Source organism: Pituophis catenifer, unplaced genomic scaffold (genome assembly GCF_029215685.1).
Source record: "Pituophis catenifer annectens isolate HBS135680 unplaced genomic scaffold, rPitCat1.0.hap2 SCAF_2, whole genome shotgun sequence".
Classification (NCBI taxonomy): Eukaryota; Metazoa; Chordata; class Lepidosauria; order Squamata; family Colubridae; genus Pituophis; species Pituophis catenifer.
This window is the reverse complement of record NW_027256882.1, coordinates 25,120,533-25,139,436: the sequence shown is the minus strand read 5'-3', so window position 1 is coordinate 25,139,436 and position 18,904 is coordinate 25,120,533. Positions and strand designations below refer to the sequence as shown.

At 44.9% G+C, this 18,904-nt stretch overlaps 1 protein-coding gene across 1 annotated transcript in view; it reads right to left on the bottom strand.

Annotated features, from left to right (window-relative positions):
• Positions 1-491: 491 nt before the first annotated feature.
• The window catches only part of LOC139311893 (alpha-2-macroglobulin-like), an 83,611-nt gene continuing 65,198 nt past the window's right edge, over positions 492-18,904 (bottom strand). The window contains exons 27-36 of the mRNA XM_070936412.1: positions 17,664-17,738; positions 15,628-15,793; positions 12,434-12,669; positions 9,890-10,108; positions 6,619-6,746; positions 4,697-4,787; positions 3,480-3,548; positions 2,309-2,408; positions 2,090-2,131; positions 492-782 (exon numbers count right to left, since the gene is read on the bottom strand). Of these exons, the coding sequence (XP_070792513.1) occupies positions 763-782; positions 2,090-2,131; positions 2,309-2,408; positions 3,480-3,548; positions 4,697-4,787; positions 6,619-6,746; positions 9,890-10,108; positions 12,434-12,669; positions 15,628-15,793; positions 17,664-17,738 (1,146 nt within the window). The 3' untranslated portion in view covers positions 492-762. The remainder of the gene's footprint in view (positions 783-2,089; positions 2,132-2,308; positions 2,409-3,479; positions 3,549-4,696; positions 4,788-6,618; positions 6,747-9,889; positions 10,109-12,433; positions 12,670-15,627; positions 15,794-17,663; positions 17,739-18,904) is intronic.

Genomic DNA, 18,904 nt, shown 5'->3' with positions numbered 1-18,904 from the left:
AACTTTCAACTTTGGCAACTTGGGCACGTGGGAACTTCAATTCCCAGACTTCCCCAGCCAGCATGCTTTAACGTGGGTGGAACCCCTCTGAAATTGCTGGCTGGAGAATTCTGGGAATTGAAAATTGCCAAGGTTACAAAACACTGTTTTGGATAGCTGCTAAATAATCGAAGTAGCTTTCCTACAGGTCCTTGGGTAACCTACAAGGTGGAGGCAAACTATCCAGATGATCTATTTTCTGTGAAGTACTTTGGTCTACCACTTCCTCCACTTTTGCCCATTCAGAACCCCCAGAGTTTTGGGTTTGACTAAGTAAGGACAATCCATTGGAACAAAACAGGTTTTACCAACTAGTCAAATCAAATCAGGTTGAACAATCTCCTCCAGTCTTGGAACCTCTGGAGATGTTGCATTTTTCACCCTTAATATCCCCAGTGAGCCCGTTTCTATTGGGGAAACTCAAGTTAGAGATAGATTCGAACCACAGCTGATGGACTCCAAAACATTTATTTATTTGTTTCGTTCTTTACACCATCAGAGAAGACAACAGCAAATGCAGGATGTTTCTTTTTCGAGACCCAAATGGAGAGAAGGTGAAGCCAGTGGCGTGTCTCAAATTCCTTGGGGCTCATAAAGCGGTAGTTTAAGGCGCCCAAAGGGCACCTGATTCTTCTTCTTGGGTCTTTGGGTGGCTGTTTTCTGCTTCTTGTTTTCTCATCAGTGAAAGCAGCAGTGGGAGATGGTGGAGAGCTATTCTGTTCTTCATGCATTCCCAACGTTAGCTGTGGGAGAGAAATGGCCATCAAAGCATCAATAAGCCAAGCATTCAACCGAAGACGGACAAAGAAGTTTGGGTGTTGAACCTCTTCTCCAAGCCAAACATGCTTCTCTTAGGATGATTTATCACGTAAGGTGAATTTCACATCCTCCTTGCTGGACTAGTTAAACAGAAATCGGATGGGAGTGGCTATGATTGAAACCTGTCCTCTCCAAATACATCTGTATTTGTCGTATTCAGTATGTCATACTCAGCTAGCATGTGAAAGAAATGGAAGCCCAACACATTTGAACAATTGTAGAAAGGAGCTGAATTAGCCTTTTCCCCTTCTAATTTTTAAGGTGATACATTGCACAAGGACCTGATTTAAGTGTAGTCCCTGAATAAATCGGAGGCTAACTTCACATATTAATGTAAATTATGAACAATAACTTATAAAACTTATATAAAACTTATATAACTTATAAACAAGTGTATAACTTAAAAACTTTGAGCCATGTTCAAAGTAATCACATTAGGGTTAGATCAGGGGTCAGCAACCTGCGGCTCTGGAGCCGCATGTGGCTCTTTCATTCCTCTGCTGCGGCTCCCTATCCAAAATATGTGTCACACAACCGCCAAAGTGTGACACCCCCAGCACGCAATTTATTAAGCTTTTCGACCCCCGGTAGGCCAACCATGGATAAATCCCAAGAAAAGAAAAGTTTCAGAAGAAAAAAGAACATTTAACTCAACTATGTGGCCGCTCAGGAAATAGTCAAGCATGAGAGGGATTTTGTGGCTCCTGGTGTTTTCTTTTCTGTGGGAAATGGGTCCAAATGGCTCTTTGAGTGTTTAAGATTGCCGACCCCTGGACTAAGTGAAGTCAACCTCACTTCTGCATACTTTTCTGAACACCTTTCGAAGCAATGAATTTCAAAGCTGCAGACAATCTAAAGCAGTGGTTTCTCCACCTTAGCAATTTTTAAAAAGTGCGGACTTCTGCTGTCGGGAATTCAAGTCCACACATCTTAAAGTTGTTGAGGCTGAGGATGGCTGGAGGAATTCTGGGAGTTGAAGTTCACAAGCTGTGTGGATGTTCACGCAAGTTGTGTGAAGTTCACAAGTTGTGAGGATGGCTGGAGGAATTCTGGGAGTTGAAGTTCACCAAGTTTGGGGGCCTCTGGCATAAATCCAAAGACGGGTTTGGGGAATAATATTTTATTCAAGAGAATAAACATTGACGTTGGCCGTGTTTAGAATTTTCCACTCATAGAAAAAAGAAAGAAGGTGGAAGAGGGTAGTAGAATCCAAAAGGAGTTCATACTGTACCTGTGCTGCAGGGGGCGCTGTATGAAACCTCTGCCGATTCAGCTGGAAACATGAAGGAAACTACAGTTAATATCAATTGCGCTTTCCCCTACATCCCAAAGGGATGTGAGCTGTTCTTTAACCATTGTTCAAGATTTGGCTTTGGAGGCCTCGTGGGGATAGGGTTGGCTGTGGTGCGGGATCGATTTCGGAACCATCAGCCGCATATTCTGTGCTTACCCACGTAATAGTCGAACACCTCCACAAAGGCCGGCCTCTGATTCTGGATCTCAAAGCTTCGTTCCACCGTGAAAGAGATATGCTCGGTGGCATTGGTCAGCTGCAGGCAAGAAGTTCAGATTATCTGAGGTTTAGATAAGATCAATCTGCAGATTTTCAATGTATTTGCTCCTTTGTACCTTCGCAACATATATATGACTTAGAGAAGGTATTTTATGTCCATCAGCGGCTACAAAAAGACTGTAGCAAGTGAAGAAATCTGATGGCATTTACAAGTAGACTTAGGACGGATCCTTCCCCAGAGTTCCTTACGACTCGTTTTCAAAATTATGGCTGCATTCCTGCCCCCCCCTCCAGTCATGTGATTGCATTTTGGGCATTGGGTAACCAGGCCGCCATGGTTGCAGCATCCGACGGTCAGGTGACTGTGATTTGTAGCATTTTTTGCCAGTTTTCAATTTTTATTTCTGGTTTCCAGCAAAAAATGCCCATTGGGGAAAATAGACTTGCTGAAGCACTATGACATTTGCTTAATGACCGTCACAAAAAAATATTGTAAAGTCGGGTTAAGGAATAGAAGTCCAAAATATCTGGATAGCACCCGATGGCTGACTATTATTATTCTACCTTTTCTACAAATATTTCAGGGAAGTACAGGTAGTCCTCAACTTACGACTACAATTGAGCTCGAGGTTTATGTTGCGAAATGAGAAATTTGTTAAGTGGGTTTTGCCCCGTTTTACGACTTTTCTCGCCATCTTTGTTAAATGAATCAACTGCTGTTGTTAAATGAGTAACATGGTGATTAAGTGAATCTGGTTTCCCCATTGACGTTCCTGGACACTGCAACCGTCATAAATATGAACCAGTTGCCAAGTGTCTGGATTTTGATCACATGACCGCAGGGATGCTGGAAGAGTTGTAAGTGAGAAAAACGGTCCTAAGCCACTTTTTTCAGTGCCACTGTAACTTCCAACAGTCCCTAAGCAAACTATTGTAAGTCAAGGAATACTGGTAATTCCCTTTTCCTTTTTATGACTCTGCCTTCATGTGGAACATTAGTGTTTTCGTGAACCATGGGAAGATTCGGAAGGCAAAATCCGATCACCTCCCTCTCTTTATTGGCGTTTCTATAGCTCGCCCGTTCCCTTATTGTGGTTTCTGCACTTACCTTCTCCAAATACAGCACCACGTTAGTGGCTGTTATATCTACCCGCTGAATCGGAGCCTGCTTTTCCAGCTGCAGAAAACAAAAAACAGAGATTTCTTCATTAGGATTAGGAATCGGGCCTCAATCCACCATCAGATGTTGTCAGCTGAAGCTTTGGAAGGAGATCCCGGCCATGGGTTTTGGAAAGATGGAAGTGCCCTTGACCAGGAGAGGAGATCTTTGGATCATGGGCACATTTGCAACTTTGGAAAGTATGCTGCGGTCGTTCTCCTGAAACGGCTGCCATGGAGGGCTGCCATCCTGCTACGCTCTGCATTGCCTGTTGTCAGCCTGTCATAAGCAACGGGTGTGGGGGAGATTGGCGGAGTGGGCTAAAGGGAGAGGCTAACCTGACTGCTCTTTAGAAGGCCAGATCCTGAAGATGAAACTCAGATACTTTGGCCACCTAATGAGAAGGAAGGACTCGCTGGAGAAGAGCCTAATGCTGGGAAAGATTGAGGGCAAAAGAAGAATGGGACTACAGAAAACGAGGTGGCTGGATGGAGTCACTGAAGCAGCAGGCATGAGCTTAAATGGACTCCAGAGGATGGTAGAGGACAGGAAGGCCTGGAGGAACGTTGTCCATGGGGTTGCAATGAGTCAGACACAACTTCACAACTAACAACAACAAAGCCTGGGAGACATGAAACCATGAATTGTGCCATTCCATGAGAACCGCCCGCCATTCCAAGGCCACACTACGGAATCCAGAACCATCCAGCCTGTGAAGACGGGGACTGTTACCTAAATAATTTGTTATCACCTAATTGGATCCTCAATGATAACCAGGGAGGGTGGATGGAAACAAGGGAAAATTAATTGTATGCTTTGGGTGCAAAAACTCCAGATCCAGCTTTGCTTCTTCTGTAACCACTTGGTTTTAATAAACTATACTTTTGGCTAACCGTGGATCCAAGAGTCTTTCTTTTCTAACTGACCAAGTCGGGACATTTGACACTGCCATGGAGGGCATGGCCCATCTTAAAGCAATGTGAGGCACATTTCCATTCCCCATTCCTTCCTCTCCCCACACACAGAGGGACACTATTTCAACATCTCGGCTATAAATCTTGGATGGTGGCCAAATTCCATCCACAGCTAATTCTTCGGTGTGCCTTAGTCAGGAGAGATCAATGATTATTTGAAGAAGAAGCCTAATATAAAAACTGTCCAATTACCTTTTTCACAGATGGCTTATTTGGTGCAAATCCAGAGACCATCTTGATATTAATAATCGCCATGTTGGAGGCTGGACGCTGGCCGATGTAACTGGACAAACAAGAGGGAAAAGAAACAATGTCAGTCCCGGGTAATGTGGTTATGGGGTTTTTAATTCCTGATCCCATAATCACCCACTGGGGTTTCTACCAAGAAGATCCCGTTCTAGTCTCTGGTTGGAACATGAAATTTGTTCAGTTGGGTTCAATTTATGCTCTTTCAATTTGGTGTTTTCCTGCTGACATTTCATGACCATAGTAAGCAACATCATCAGTGCAGAGGGGAGAGAAGTATGTTGGTAGTTTCTGTATGGAAGTCAGTCCTGCCCGTCTTGAGAGGAGTGTGGCTTCCTCTTTGATGTCTCCTTTATCAGAGTGTTGTTTCCTCTTATTGTTTCTCTGGTGCTGTTCCCTGCTTATCTACATGATAGATGCTGGAAGGTATGTTTTCTAGACTGTTTGCTTCCTAGACTTTGAATTGTATCTTTTAAATGGTATGTAAACAGAATTTATCTCTGTGTGTCTGTTGATGGGTAATTTATCTGGACCAGCACTGGGCCGTGACATGCCAGCAACCAGGCCGTGCATCCCATCTGCGGGATGCAGGCAGCACACAAAACTGTGCCCTCTTCAGTCCGCAGAAAAACCTCTCTCCACGGAACGGGTTCCTGGTGCCCAAAAGGTTGGGGGACACTGTTATACCCAAATAAATAAGCCATATCATTACTTAATAGTTCACACAACTTGCTAAGATGTTACAGGTAGTCCTCGATGTACGACCACAACTGAGCCCAAAATTTCTGTTGTTAAGTGAGACTTTCGTTAAGTGAGTTTTGTCTCATTTAACCAACATCCTTGCCACAGTAAAATGAATCCCTGCAGTGGTTAAATTAGTCCTTTAGACCTTTCTTGCCATAGTTGTTAAGTGAATGACTGCAATTGATAAGTTTGTAGCCCGATTATTCAGTGAATCTGGATTCCCCATTGATTTCGTTCGTCAGACGGTCACAAAAGGTGATCATCTGATCCCGGGACACAGCAATGGTTGTAAATGTGAACCAGTGGCCAAGCATCTGAATTTTGATCCCGTGATCGTGGAGATACCACACAGGTTGTAACTGTGAAACATGGTCATAAGTCACTTTTTTTTCATTGGAACGGCTGCTAAATGAACTGTTGTAAGTCGGGGACTACCTGTATTAGATTCCTCACGATATATGGGACCACAAACAAATCACATTTGTTTTGGATTAGATTAGCAAGTTAAATGAACCAAGGCTGCCAGGAGGCAAAATGGTTCTTCAGAACCAAAGATACTGTGAAGTTTCCAAAAGATGCCCTAATTAATTCATGAGCCATGAGCCGAACTTCAAAAGAAATTCAGTCATTTATTAGGAGCACCATTTCGGCAATATTCGGATGCAGTTAGAATTAATCCCACGTAGATTTACGTTCCCCTATGACCCTGTCTCTCCCCTCCTCTTTGGCCATGTCATAAATCACATTCTCCAATTAACCACTTTGGCTGGCTGTGAAATCCAACACCCTCCTTCTGATTGCAGTCCGGAAGAATGTATGGAATGCACTTCAGTTAGGGAAATCAATCAGCTCTATCAGTTCTCCCTCCCTCCTGCTCATGGCAACTTGAAAGTTTTGCAAATTGACAGATACCATCTAGCACAGTGTTTCTCAACCTTGGGAACTTTAAGATATGTGGACTTCAACTCCCAGAATTCCCTAGCCAACCTGGCTGGGGAATTCTGAGAATTGAAGTCCACACATCTTAAAGTTCCCAAGGTTGAGAAACACTGATCTAGCACCATGGCATCCCTTGAATGGCAGCCAGTTCCCCTTCGGCTGTGACCTATTGAAGAGAGAATTACCTGACGTTTATTGCAATGTCGAACTCCTTGTGGGCCTTGACCCCAACACATGTTTCGGGAATTGTGTTGACAATCAGTGCAAATGGATCATCTTCCGGGTGTGGGAGCACATTGTACCTCAAGGTGGTCTGAGGAGGGAATATTTTGTTAATGGGTCATCTTTATTGGTGAATTAGTCAGTCTAGGCAATGCAGATTTTCCGCTGCTCTCAAGGAAATCTGTCAGAGTATGTATATTCATAAAATGGAATAGATCAGCCAATGAATAGGCATAGCAACTAAGTCAGCCAATGAGGGCCAATTGGGAGCTGAGACAGACTGGAGCCAGGGCGTGTCTTAGTCTGCAGCTTCTGAGTCTGTGCAGAGAATTGAAACTGAAACTAAGCAGTCTGTGTGCTTGTCTTCTCTGCTGAAATGAAACTAACTGTTCTCTCCTGCCTGTGTTTGCTTGTGTTGTAACTGCTTCTACGTTGAAGAAGAATCTATATGGGTATTGTAAAATTTACTTCATCTGTTATTATATATATAAAGAGAAGTTAATGAATCCTGCTGAATCAGTTATTTGCTTGTGCTTCTGGATTTGATTTTTGCAAGAAACTCTGACAAAATCTAAGACCCCTCCACCCACCCTGGACTCATGGGGGGGGCGGGGTATCATTTCCTAGATCCACGTTGCTCAGCCTTCTCCCGTTTTGGTGTCCCACAGATGCGTTGGCCTCCAGCTTCCAATATTATCAAATTTGCCAAATTTGCCAATAGAAGCTAAAGGCTGACACTTCTGGAGGGTGCACCTGACGGAAGAGCCACAGTTCTTCCTCTCTGTTGAAAGATGCTTTCTTCAGCATTACCTTGTCATGCTAAAAATGCAAGGACGGAGTCTTGGGCCTTCTTAATTAAACAAGGCCTAGACTTTTCTCCTTTCCGTTTCCTTGGTTACCACCCTTCTTCTGCTCGAAGATGTTCCAGGTCTTTCTCTCCTTATAGGACCATGTTACTCTGTGGTTCCTTTTACTCTGCGTGTCTATGGAGACTCTCCATCATCCAGGTCACGGTTGTCCCAAAGGTGCTTTTTCAAAAGACAACTGAACTTTGTTTTTCCTTGAAGACGTTTTGCTTCTTATCCAAGAAGCTTCTTCAATACTAAATGATGGAGGATGGAAGGGTTGATACTGCTTGCAGACAGCTGGTCATTTGCATTCTTTTAGAGAGCCGTTGAGGCCACTTGGAGGTTTATCTGTGCCCTCAGGGTCACCTGAATAGTGCAGATGGGTGTGGAGCCTTCTTGGAACTGCTGAAAGGCCTCAAGGCCTCTCAGAAAGAGTGTTAACGACCAGATGACTGCAGGGAATATCAACCCTTCCATCTTCCACCATTCAGTCAGAACTGAAGAAGCTTCTTGGATGAGAAGCGAAACGTCTTCAAGGAAAAAAACCAAGAAAGGGTTGAGATTCTTCCACAGCACTTCAAAGTCTAAAGTGGGAATGGATTTTCTCTCTCCGGCCAATGAACATAGCCTCAACCCCAGGTCCACCTCACTCACAAAGGTCAGAGAGCCTCCTGAGGTAGCAGGGATGGCTTCCTACATTTTGAAAGGAGTGATGATCATCTCAGAAAAGGAGAGTTACTCACTGACTATAAACTGAGATCATCTTTGGAGGCTCTCATCCAAGTTCCTCCACTAAGTCAGGTGTTTAGGAGAGGGAGCCAAATCTTCTCAGTAGTGGAGCATGTGTCTAAATCCCACTCCAGAGAGGCTCACCTGATACCAAACTTGTTATCTTTTTTACAAACAGGCAGTGGTGGGATCCTGCCAGTTTAACAACTGGTTCGGTGATTGTGTGTTTCGCACACGTGCACAGTTTTAAGAAAACTAAACTTCTGCGTAACTTCTGGGGAGTAACACAGCTGAGGCGCGGCAACCCACTATGCTGTGTGAATCAGCTGAGAGGATAAAGGTAAGTAAAGCGCGCAGGGGTGGGTAGGTAGGCCCCCCCTAATCATCAGAGCAAACTGGTTCACCCCCAGCTGATCATCAGAGCTACCGGTACGCCCGAACTGTTCCGAACCGGCTGAATCCCACACCCCTGGCTAAAGGCCTATTTAATAAAAAAAAAATCCCAATTTTTTCAATGTCTTTCCATTCATGAATGTTCTTTGTGCATCCCATTTGATGAGCCCTGATGGCGCAGTGGTTAGAATGCAGTATTGCAGGCTAATCGTGACGCCTTGCGCACAATCACTCACGCCCTTGTCACCTCCTGACTGGACTACTGCAATGCTCTCTACATGGGGCTCCCCTTGAAAAGCACCCAGAGGCTCCAACTGGTCCAGAATGCGGCTGTGCGGGTGGTTATGGGCGCAACTCGTTGTGCCCACGTGACCCCTCCTGCGTGAGCTGCACTGGCTCCCAGTGGTCTTCCGGGTGTGATTCAAGGTGTTGGTTACCACCTTTAAAGCGCTCCATGGCATTGGACCTGGATACCTTCGAGACCGTCTTCTGCCACCAGTAGCCTCCCACCGGCCAGTTCGCTCCCACAGAGAGGGTCTCCTCAGGGTGCCATCGGCCAAATTATGTCAGCTGGCGACACCCAGGGGGAGGGCCTTCTCTGTGGGAGCCCCTGCCCTGTGGAATGAACTGCCCCTGGAAGTGCGTAAAATCTCTGATCTCCGTGTATTTCGCTGTGCCCTCAAAACCTTGTTGTTCCGCCAGGCTGGGCTATCAATGTAAAGATTTTAATTGGTTTTAAATGGGATTTTAAATTTGCGGTTTTATAAATTGGGCCTATCATTTAATAATTTTAATTATTTTTAAATTTTGTCTGTCTTTGTGCTTTTAATCAGGCTGTACACCGCCCTGAGTCCTTCGGGAGAAGGGCGGTATAGAAATAAAATAAATAAATAAATAAATAATAAATAAATAATTCTGCTGACTGTCAAGAGTTCGATTCTGACCGGCTCAAGATTGACTCAGCCTTTCATCCGTCTGAGGTCGGTAAAAATGAGGTCCCAGATGGTTGGGGGAGCAATATGCTGACTCTGTAAACCTCCCAGAGAACGTTATAAAGCACTGTGGGGCGGTATATGAGTCTACCTGTAAGTGCTATTGCTATTCTATTTTGTTTCCATGAAGAAATATGCTGCCTATAAGCATGGAAGCCATGGAAGCCATGCTCCTAGCCAGCATATTTAAAATATATTAAATTGACCCACAACGGTAATCGCCTGTATGCTGTCACTGCGATTTCTCTCCCAAGGATCCCTGGGAACCTCACCTGCACGTAGATGCAACTTTCCCCAGTCACAACTGCTGCATACTCTCCAGGCACGCTGGGCAGGGCCTCGCATTGAAACAGGAGCCTGTTGGCGTTGTCCACATGGAATTCCTTCACGTTGTTCCCACCGGACTTCAAGGCCACTTTGCTGCCTGCTGTATTCTTGGAGAAAGTCGAAGCTGCGTACAAGGAGAGGGCATGGAGGGCCACGACCGTGTCCTGCAAGGAGAGATTGAGAGGTGAGGGAGATTTCTTCCCCCAAATATGACACCCGGGTCCCCAAATCGTTCTTATTGCAATGGTAGAAAGCAGGGGTGGGTTCTAAATTTTTTTTACTACCGGAACTGTGGGCATGGCTTATTTTGTGGGTGTGGCTTGGAGGTCACGTGACTAGGTGGGCGTGGCTAGCTGGTCAGAGTCATTTCTGGAAGGTTCTCACACTTACAACCAGTCCTCGCACTTACGACCCGACTCATTTGTTTGCTTTTAACACTGATCAGCTGTAGGACGGCCGTTTGAAGCCCCGCGGCAAGAGTTTAAACAGGTTTTTTCCCTCTAGTCATCAGCTGGGACTCAGGAGGCAGCAATAGATTGGGGGTGGGGCCAAATAAAAGGTAAGAATAACGTGGGAGGGGTGGGGGGGGTGGGAGGGCAGGGGGGGAGAACCGGTTCGGTGACGTCATATCGTCACCGCTACCGGCTCAGCCGAACCGGACCGAACCGGGAGGAACCCACCACTGGTAGGAAGCCAGAAGTGGATTTCAATGTTTTCTTCACATCCATGTGAGTCCATGAGAGGATGAGAAAGGAATAACAGAGCTGGAAGGGGACCTTGGAGGTCTTCTAGTCCAACCCCCTGCTCAAAAAGGAGATCCTATATACCATTTCATACAAATGGCTGCCCAGTCTCTTTTTAAAAGCCTCCAATGATGGAGTCCCCACAACCTCTGGAGGCAAAGTTGTTCTACTGTTTAATTGTTGTGACTGTCAGGAAATTTCTCCTTAGTTCTAGGTGCTACGAGGTGCTAAAATCAGATGTTTAACCATCGTCTTGCTTCTCTCCTTGATTAGTTTTCATCCGTTGCTTCTGGTGCCTTGGAGAATATCAATCAATCAGAATAGAGCTGGAAGGGACCTTCGAGGTCTTCTGGTCCAACCCCCTGATCAAGCAGGAGATCCTATACCCGTGATGGCTAACCAGAGCCGTCTCTGTGGACATGCGCTCCGTCGCCAGCTCCTCTTCTGGTTTCCGGCACAACTGCTGTGTCAGCACTTCAACCTGCATTTACTCTAGTGCTGACATAAGAAGGAGAAGCGGAGGCGTCTGGAAAGGGACGTTTGACTTTTCACCTACTTATTTTCCCTGGAGATAATATCCCCTAGGAGATGGGATGGGAGGGGGGAAATTCCTTTGATCTGGAGCAGTAGATTAGGAGTAGAGTGACTTGGAAGATGGCCAATGAGTGCAGGGGAGTGGGGAACGGAAAGGGAGGGTTTTGGGGCTGGAAGTCAGTGTTGGCTTCGATTGGAGTCGGGTTAGAATGTCGGGCTTAATAAATAGGAGTTTTTCTTCAAAGACTTTGTTTGAAATGCAATTTATTTGAGACGACCTCGAAACTTGACATTCTGGAGGCAAATTGTTCCACTGATTAATTGTTCTCACTGTCAGGAAATTTCTCCTTAGCTCTAGGTTGCTTCTCTCCTTGATTAGTTTCCACCCATTGCTTCTCATCTGGCCCTCTCGTGCTTTGAAAAATAGCGTTCAAAATGACCATGGCGCTGAAAAACGCGGCTTACGACCATTTTTCAGACTTAACGACCGATGCAGCATCCTTATGATCACGTAATTTACCGTCGGATGCTGGACCGCCGATTCCTGTTTATGACGGACGCAGTGTCCCTGGGTCGCGCCATCCCCTTTGGCGACCGCCTGACAAGCAAACTCCGTAGGGAAAGCAAATTCGCTTAAATAGCCAGGTGACTAACTTAACAACGACAGCAATTCACTTAACAAACGTGGCAAGAAAAGTCGTAAAACGGGTGTCAAGTTTCCGAAAGATGCCCTAATTAATTCATGAGCCATGATCCAAACTTCAAAGGAAATATATTCATTTATTAGGAGCACCATTCCGGCAATACTCGGATGCAGTTAGGACTGATCCTACGTAGATTTACGTTCCCCTATGACCCTGTCTCTCCCCTCCTCTCTGGCCATGTCATAAATCACATTCTCCACATTAACCACTTTGGCTGGCTGTGAAACCTAACACTCTCCTTCTGATTGCGGTCAGAAAGAATGTATGGAATTCACTTCAGTTCTCCCTCCCTCCTGCTCATGGCAAATTGAAAGCTTTACAAGTTGACAACGGGGCGCAAAACTTAGCAACAGAAATTGTGGGTTCGATTGGGGTCGTAGAGTTGAGGACTCCCTGTCCTGGTGTAGTTTTTGCAACCCAGCTTAAAACCCTATCTCTCTGACAGAAAGTCTTTTTCTCCCAACCCAAAACACTCCTGGCTTCCAACGCACGGACGGGAGCCACCAACCTGCGTGGAAGAGAATCCTCCGGAAGGATTCTGTTGTCTGGTAAGCCATCTCACAATCTTGGTGGCCACTCCCAGATCGTCCTTGGTAGGGGCGGCTGTTGCTGGATGCCTGTTCAGGTAAGTCAGGAGCACGTAGGAGGACATTTCCACCTCGGCGGAAGGAGCAAGAGGCTGATAGTAGGAAGGCCGTTTTGCCTCTGGCTTCACGGGCCTCTCCCAGTGAAGGGAGCCGTCGTCTTTGGGGCCAAAAAGAAAGAAGTGTTGTAAGTCTTTGGATTCAGATCATCCATCCAAACATCCATCCGAACACGGTTACAGGAGCCCTCGACTTGCAACAGTTCACATAGTGGCCGGTCAGCCATTTATGACCATTTTCCACATTTATGACCTTTCCAGCATCATGTGATCAAAATTCAGATGCTTGCCAACGGGTTTCTATTTATGACGGGTTGCAGTGTCCCGGGGTTATGTGATCCCCTTTATCGACCTTCTGACAAGCAAAGTCGATGGGGAAATTGGATCCACTCAACAACCGTGTTGCTAATTCAAGAACTGCAGTGATTCACTTAAAATGGGACAAAACTCCCTTAACCAATTGCTCGCTTAGCAACATAAATTTGGGGCTGAGGTGTGGTCGTTAAGTGGAGGACTAGCGGTATAAAGACCTCTGCACTGAAACAATGTGACGCATCAAGAGGTATACGAATACACAGGTGGTCCTCGAGTTACAACCGTTCATTTAGTGACCATTTGAAGTTAGAACAGCACTCCAAAAAATTACATGACGGTTTTGCGCTCATATGACCATTGTTGCAACAGCATCCCCATGGTCACATGGTCAAAATTCGGGCATTTGGCAACTGACTCATATTTACGACGGTTGCGATGTCCCCTGGGTTATGCGATCCTCTTTTGCGACCTTCCTGACAAGGAAAATGAACGGGGGAAGCCAGATTCACTCAACAACGTGTCGCCGGGGTGAGGGGTGGCGGTGGAGGTTTATTATTTTATTATTTTTCTTTTTATTATTATTTTCATTTCTTTTCTATGGTGTTCTTATATTTCTGTCAGCTGCCCTGAGTCGCCATGTGCGAGTCAGGCAGCAATATACATTTTCTAAATAAAATAAAATAAATAAAATAAACTGTCGCAAGAAAGGTCATAAAATGGGACACGTTTAACTTAGTAACAGAAATTTTGGGCTCAATTACGGTCGTTAAGTCGAGGACCACCTGTAAGAAAACAAAGTCACCTGCATCTCATGGATGGACAAACGTCCTCTTGGCCCAGTGGTGAAATGTAAAATTTGTTACTATTGGTTCTGTGGGCGTGGCTTGGTGGGGTGGTGGTAATGTGACTGGGTGGGTTATTATTATTATTATTTTTAATTGGGAAAAAGAACTTAATATTAAAATATCAGATTTAGATTGGAACGTGAATTGGAAGAGTAGAATTATGAAGACTTTATCTGTAAGGATTAAAGAGCATAATTATAAGGTTGTTTGGAAATGGTATTTGACTCCATTAAGATTGTCATTGATGGATAAAAAAATTAGTAAACAATGTTGGAGATGTGACATGGAATTAGGGACTTATGAACATATGTGGTACAAATGTGATAAAGTTAAAAAGTTTTGGCAACAATTGGAGGAAATGATATTTGAAATGATGGGGAAAGCAATAATATTGAGACCAGAAACTATATTACTGTTGATAATTAAGGAAATAGAACCAACAAAATATGAGAAAGAATTGATTAGAATTATGATTATAATGGGTAGAATTATAATAGCCAGATATTGGAAATTAGATGTGAATTTTAGAATGGAAGAATGGTATTGTGAAATGTGGAAATTAGCTTTAAATGATAAAATGACATGTGATATTAAAATTAGAAATGGTGACTATAAAGAAGATATTTTCTGGAAAATTTGGAAACCATTTGTGGACTATGCGCTGGGAAAATTGGATGCTTCGGTACCTGTACCCCGAGAACGTGGATTTTGACGATCATGAGGATATATCCGAAGAACCAAATCTTCCTTTCTTATGTATAGCACAGGGTGAAATATTGTATATGTTGTTTGTAATGTTAGTAATTTAAAATATAAAATGTTAAAAATAATAATAATAAAAAAAAATATTATTATTATTATTTTTAAAACCATTTTTTCTACAACCTCTTTGGCCGAAGAGGTTGTAAAAAAATGCTTTTAAAAGGCTCTGCCGATCAGGCAACCCAGCTGGGATCGTCAGAGGCTTTTAAAAGCATTTTTTCTACAACCTCTTCGGCCGAAATGCTTTTAAAAATGCTTTTAAAAATGCTTTTAAAAGCCTCTGACGATCCCAGCTGAGCCGCACGATCATCAGAGGCTTTTTTTTTTAACTTTTAAAAGCATTTTTTCGGCCGAAGAGGTTGTAGAAAAAATGCTTTTAAAAGCCTCTGACGATCCCAGCTGAGCCGCACGATCATCAGAGGCTTTTTTTTTTACTTTTAAAAGCATTTTTTCAGCCGAAAAGGTTGTAGAAAAAATGCTTTTAAAAGCCTCTGATGATCCCAGCTGAGTCACACGACTATCAGAGGCTTTTTATTTTTACTTTTAAAAGCATTTTTTCAGCCGAAAAGGTTGTAGAAAAAATGCTTTTAAAAGCCTCTGACGATCCCAGCTGAGCCGCACGATCATCAGAGGCTTTTTTTTTTTACTTTTAAAAGCATTTTTTCAGCCGAAAAGGTTGTAGAAAAAAATGCTTTTAAAAGCCTCTGACGATCCCAGCTGAGCCGCACGATCATCAGAGGCTTTTTTTTTTAACTTTTAAAAGCATTTTTTCAGCCGAAGAGGTTGTAGAAAAAAATGCTTTTAAAAGCCTCTGACGATCCCAGCTGAGCCGCACGATCATCAGAGGCTTTTTTTTTTAACTTTTAAAAGCATTTTTTCAGCCGAAGAGGTTGTAGAAAAAATGCTTTTAAAAATAATTTTAAAAAAGCCTCTGATGATTGCGCGGCTCAGCTGGGCATGGGGTGAGGGGAGGGGCAGGGATTTTTGCAACCGGTTTCCAAACCCCCCGCCTCCATCGCTACCGAATCGGGTGATCCGGTCCGAACCGGGAGCATTTCACCCCTGTCTTGGCCGAACACTTGGGCCGGTGGTTCTCGCAGTAAATCCACTCACTTCTCCCACCAGTATTTTTCTCACCTCCTTTCACGGCTTTTCCCTGAAGACTCTCCAGTATTGCTGCCACTTTATCTTCTTTGTGTGCCAAAGCAAAAGCATATCCCAACAAGGCCTGGGTGTAGACGGGGAGCTCTTTCTGCTGGGATGCGGTCTCCAGGCAAAACAAAGCATTGCGCACCACAGAATGCTGCAAGGCGAAAGAAGGAAGAAGTTCATCTAGAGCAGTGCCCCCCCGCCCCAGGGGTGGGTTCTAAATTTTTTTACTACCGGTTCTGTGGGCGTGACTTATTTTGTGGGTGTGGCTTGGAGGTCATGTGACTAGGTGGGCGTGGCTAGCTGGTCAGAGTCATTTCTGGAAGGTCCTCGCACTTACGACCAGTCCTCGCACTTACGACCCGACTCATTTGTTTGCTTTTAACACTGATCAGCTGTAGGACGGCCCTTTGAAGCCCCCTGGCAAGAGTTTAAATAGTTTTTTTCCCTCTAGTCATCAGCTGGGACTCAGGAGGCAGCAATAGATTGGGGGTGGGACCAAATAAAAGGTAAGAATAACGTGGGGGGGTGGGGGGGCTGAGAGGGCGGGGGGGAGAACCAGTTCGGTGATGTCATATCGTCACCGCTACCGGCTCGGCCAAACCGGACCGAACCGGGAGGAACCCACCACTGCCCCCCCCCAAAAAAAAATTTGTGGCCCCCAGGAAACAGTTCTGCGGAGAGATTTTTTTCCCGTGGACTGGAGGAGGTGTGGTTTTGTCCGCTGACTCCTGCGCGTGCGTGAATGGGGCTTCGCTCGGTGGTGGGTTTCTACCAGTTCGCCCCGAACCGATAGCGACAGTGAGAGGCTCCACCCACCCAGACGTCATCATGGACGCAGAAGGTTCTGTGCATTCACAGAAGTGCTGTGCACGAGCAAAGCAAGCGCACACGCGTGCTCACAGTAAGTGAAACCCATTGTTGGCTTCGCTCATTTGTGCGGCCCGGTTTCTGGTGTGCCATGGCCCAGTTCCAGTCTGCGTCCTGGGAGTTGGGTACTCCTGATCTACAGCCATGGTGGCGCAGTGGTTAGAATGCAGTATTGCAAGCTAATTCTACTGCCAGCGGTTCGGCAGTTCGATCCTCACCAGGGTCAAGGTTGACTCGGCCTTCCATCCTTCCGAGGTTGGTAAAATGAGGACCCAGATTATTGGGGGCAATAGGCTGACTCTGTAAACCGCTTAGAGAGGGCTGTAAAGCAGTGTGAAGCGGCATATAAATCTAAGTGCTGTTGCTATCTCAGCCATTTGTGTAGGGTTGAGATTAGGACTGCTATGATTTGTGTGGTGGCACACAAATGTTAGACTCAATTGTGGTTGTAAGTCGGGTGGGTTCTAAATTTTTTTACTACCGGTTCTGTGGGCGTGGCTTATTTTGTGGGTGTGGCTTGGAGGTCATGTGACTAGGTGGGCGTGGCTAGCTGGTCAGAGTCATTTCTGGAAGTCCTCACACTTACGACCAGTCCTCGCACTTACGATCCGACTAATTTGTTTGCTTTTAACACTGATCAGCTGTAGGACGGCCCTTTGAAGCCCCAGGGCAAGAGTTTAAACAGTTTTTTTCCCTCTAGTCATCAGCTGGGACTCAGGAGGCAGCAATAGATTGGGGGTGGGACCAAATAAAAGGTAAGAATAACATGGGGGGGTAGGGGGGGAAGTACCGGTTCGGTGACGTCATATCGTCACTGCTACTGGTTCGGCCGAACCGGACCGAACCGGGAGGAACTCACCACTGGTTGTAAGTCAAGGACTACCTGTATAAGTAGGCTTGGTGTAACATAGTACGGTAGATAAATTCTGTGGTAATTGTATAAATGACCATTAATGTTTTAAATGAAGATGGACCAACAAACTGAATGTGGTAAAGATGGCAGTTGTAGAACTGACACTTGGATGCAGCCAATGAAACTCAACTGAGAGCATCTTGACTTTTATTATGCTCCGGGATAAACAGCTTCAGAGGAAGCTTTCTTGAGCGATGAGTTGCTAAATTGGAGTCTGTGGGAGGTGAAGACAGCTTCTTACCGTGACAGGCAAGGGCATCTCCAGCAAAGCGATGGTGATGTAAGCTGACAAAGTGACCTCATCATCAACTCCGCCCTGTAAGGAAGAAAATAGGATGCAGCCATAAGCGCCACAGAGTACAGGAAGGACAGCTTCCCTCTCCCTAAGTCGCTTTTCCCAACCTCCAGATATGTGGACTTCAATGCCCAGAATTCTCCCTCATGTACATGTTGATTCTAGGATCTGTAGTCTACCTATTGCAAAGGTGCCTCAGGTTGTTGAAGATGAGGTCACCATTTGGTGTTCCCCTCAGAACCATATAATGCACAAAACTGGGAGAGGTTTTACTCAGATTATCTATGGAGATTCTCAATCATCCAGGTCCTGGTTGTCCCAAAGGTGCTTTTTCCAAAAGGCAACTGGACTTTCTTGGGGGGTTTTTTTCTTGTTTTTTTTTTCCCTTTAAAAACATTTCACTTCTCATTCAAGAAGCTTCTTCAGTTCTTCAGAACTTCGGTTCTTGGATGAGAAGTGAAATGTTCCCCCCCCCCCCGCCCCAAAGGATGAAAAACAAAAAAGTCCAGTTTCCTTTAGGAAAAAAGCACCTTTGTTACTCAAGTTGATTTACATGCAAATGGTTCCTTAAGTCAGTCCTACACTGCTTTCCCTATACCAGGAGTGAAATGCTCCTGGTTCGGACCAGATCACCCAATCCAGTAGCGATGGAGACGGGTGGTTCGGAGAACCGGTAGCAAAAATCCCTGTCCCCCACCCCACATACAGCTTTGTGAGATTTTGTGTGTTTGTGTAGTTAGAGTGAAACACTACAGAAACACACTAAATCTCAGAAAGCTGCACAAATATTATTTTATTTTAATTTATTTTTATTTTTATATAAAAGCAGCTCAATTTAAAACTTCCTAAACTTTAAATGTCTATGTCTAAAAAAAGAACAACTAAAAAAAAAACCCAATTAACTGTTTTTTTAAAGCTCCCAAAGGGTGAAAAAACTCACCCAATAGAACAGGGGTCTCCAACCTTGGCAACTTTAAGACTTGTAGACTTCAACTCCCAGAATTCCTCAGCCAGCTTTGCTTTGCTGGCTGAGGGATTCTGGGAGTTGAAGTCCACAACTCCCTGCCTGCTTGATTGCAGGCAGGGAGATTCAGTTGCTTGCTGATGCAATGGATTGCAGGGATTACAGCAAGGCGTTGCAACCAGCAGCTAAGGTAATCAAGCTGAGGGGGGGAGGGGGAGGGATT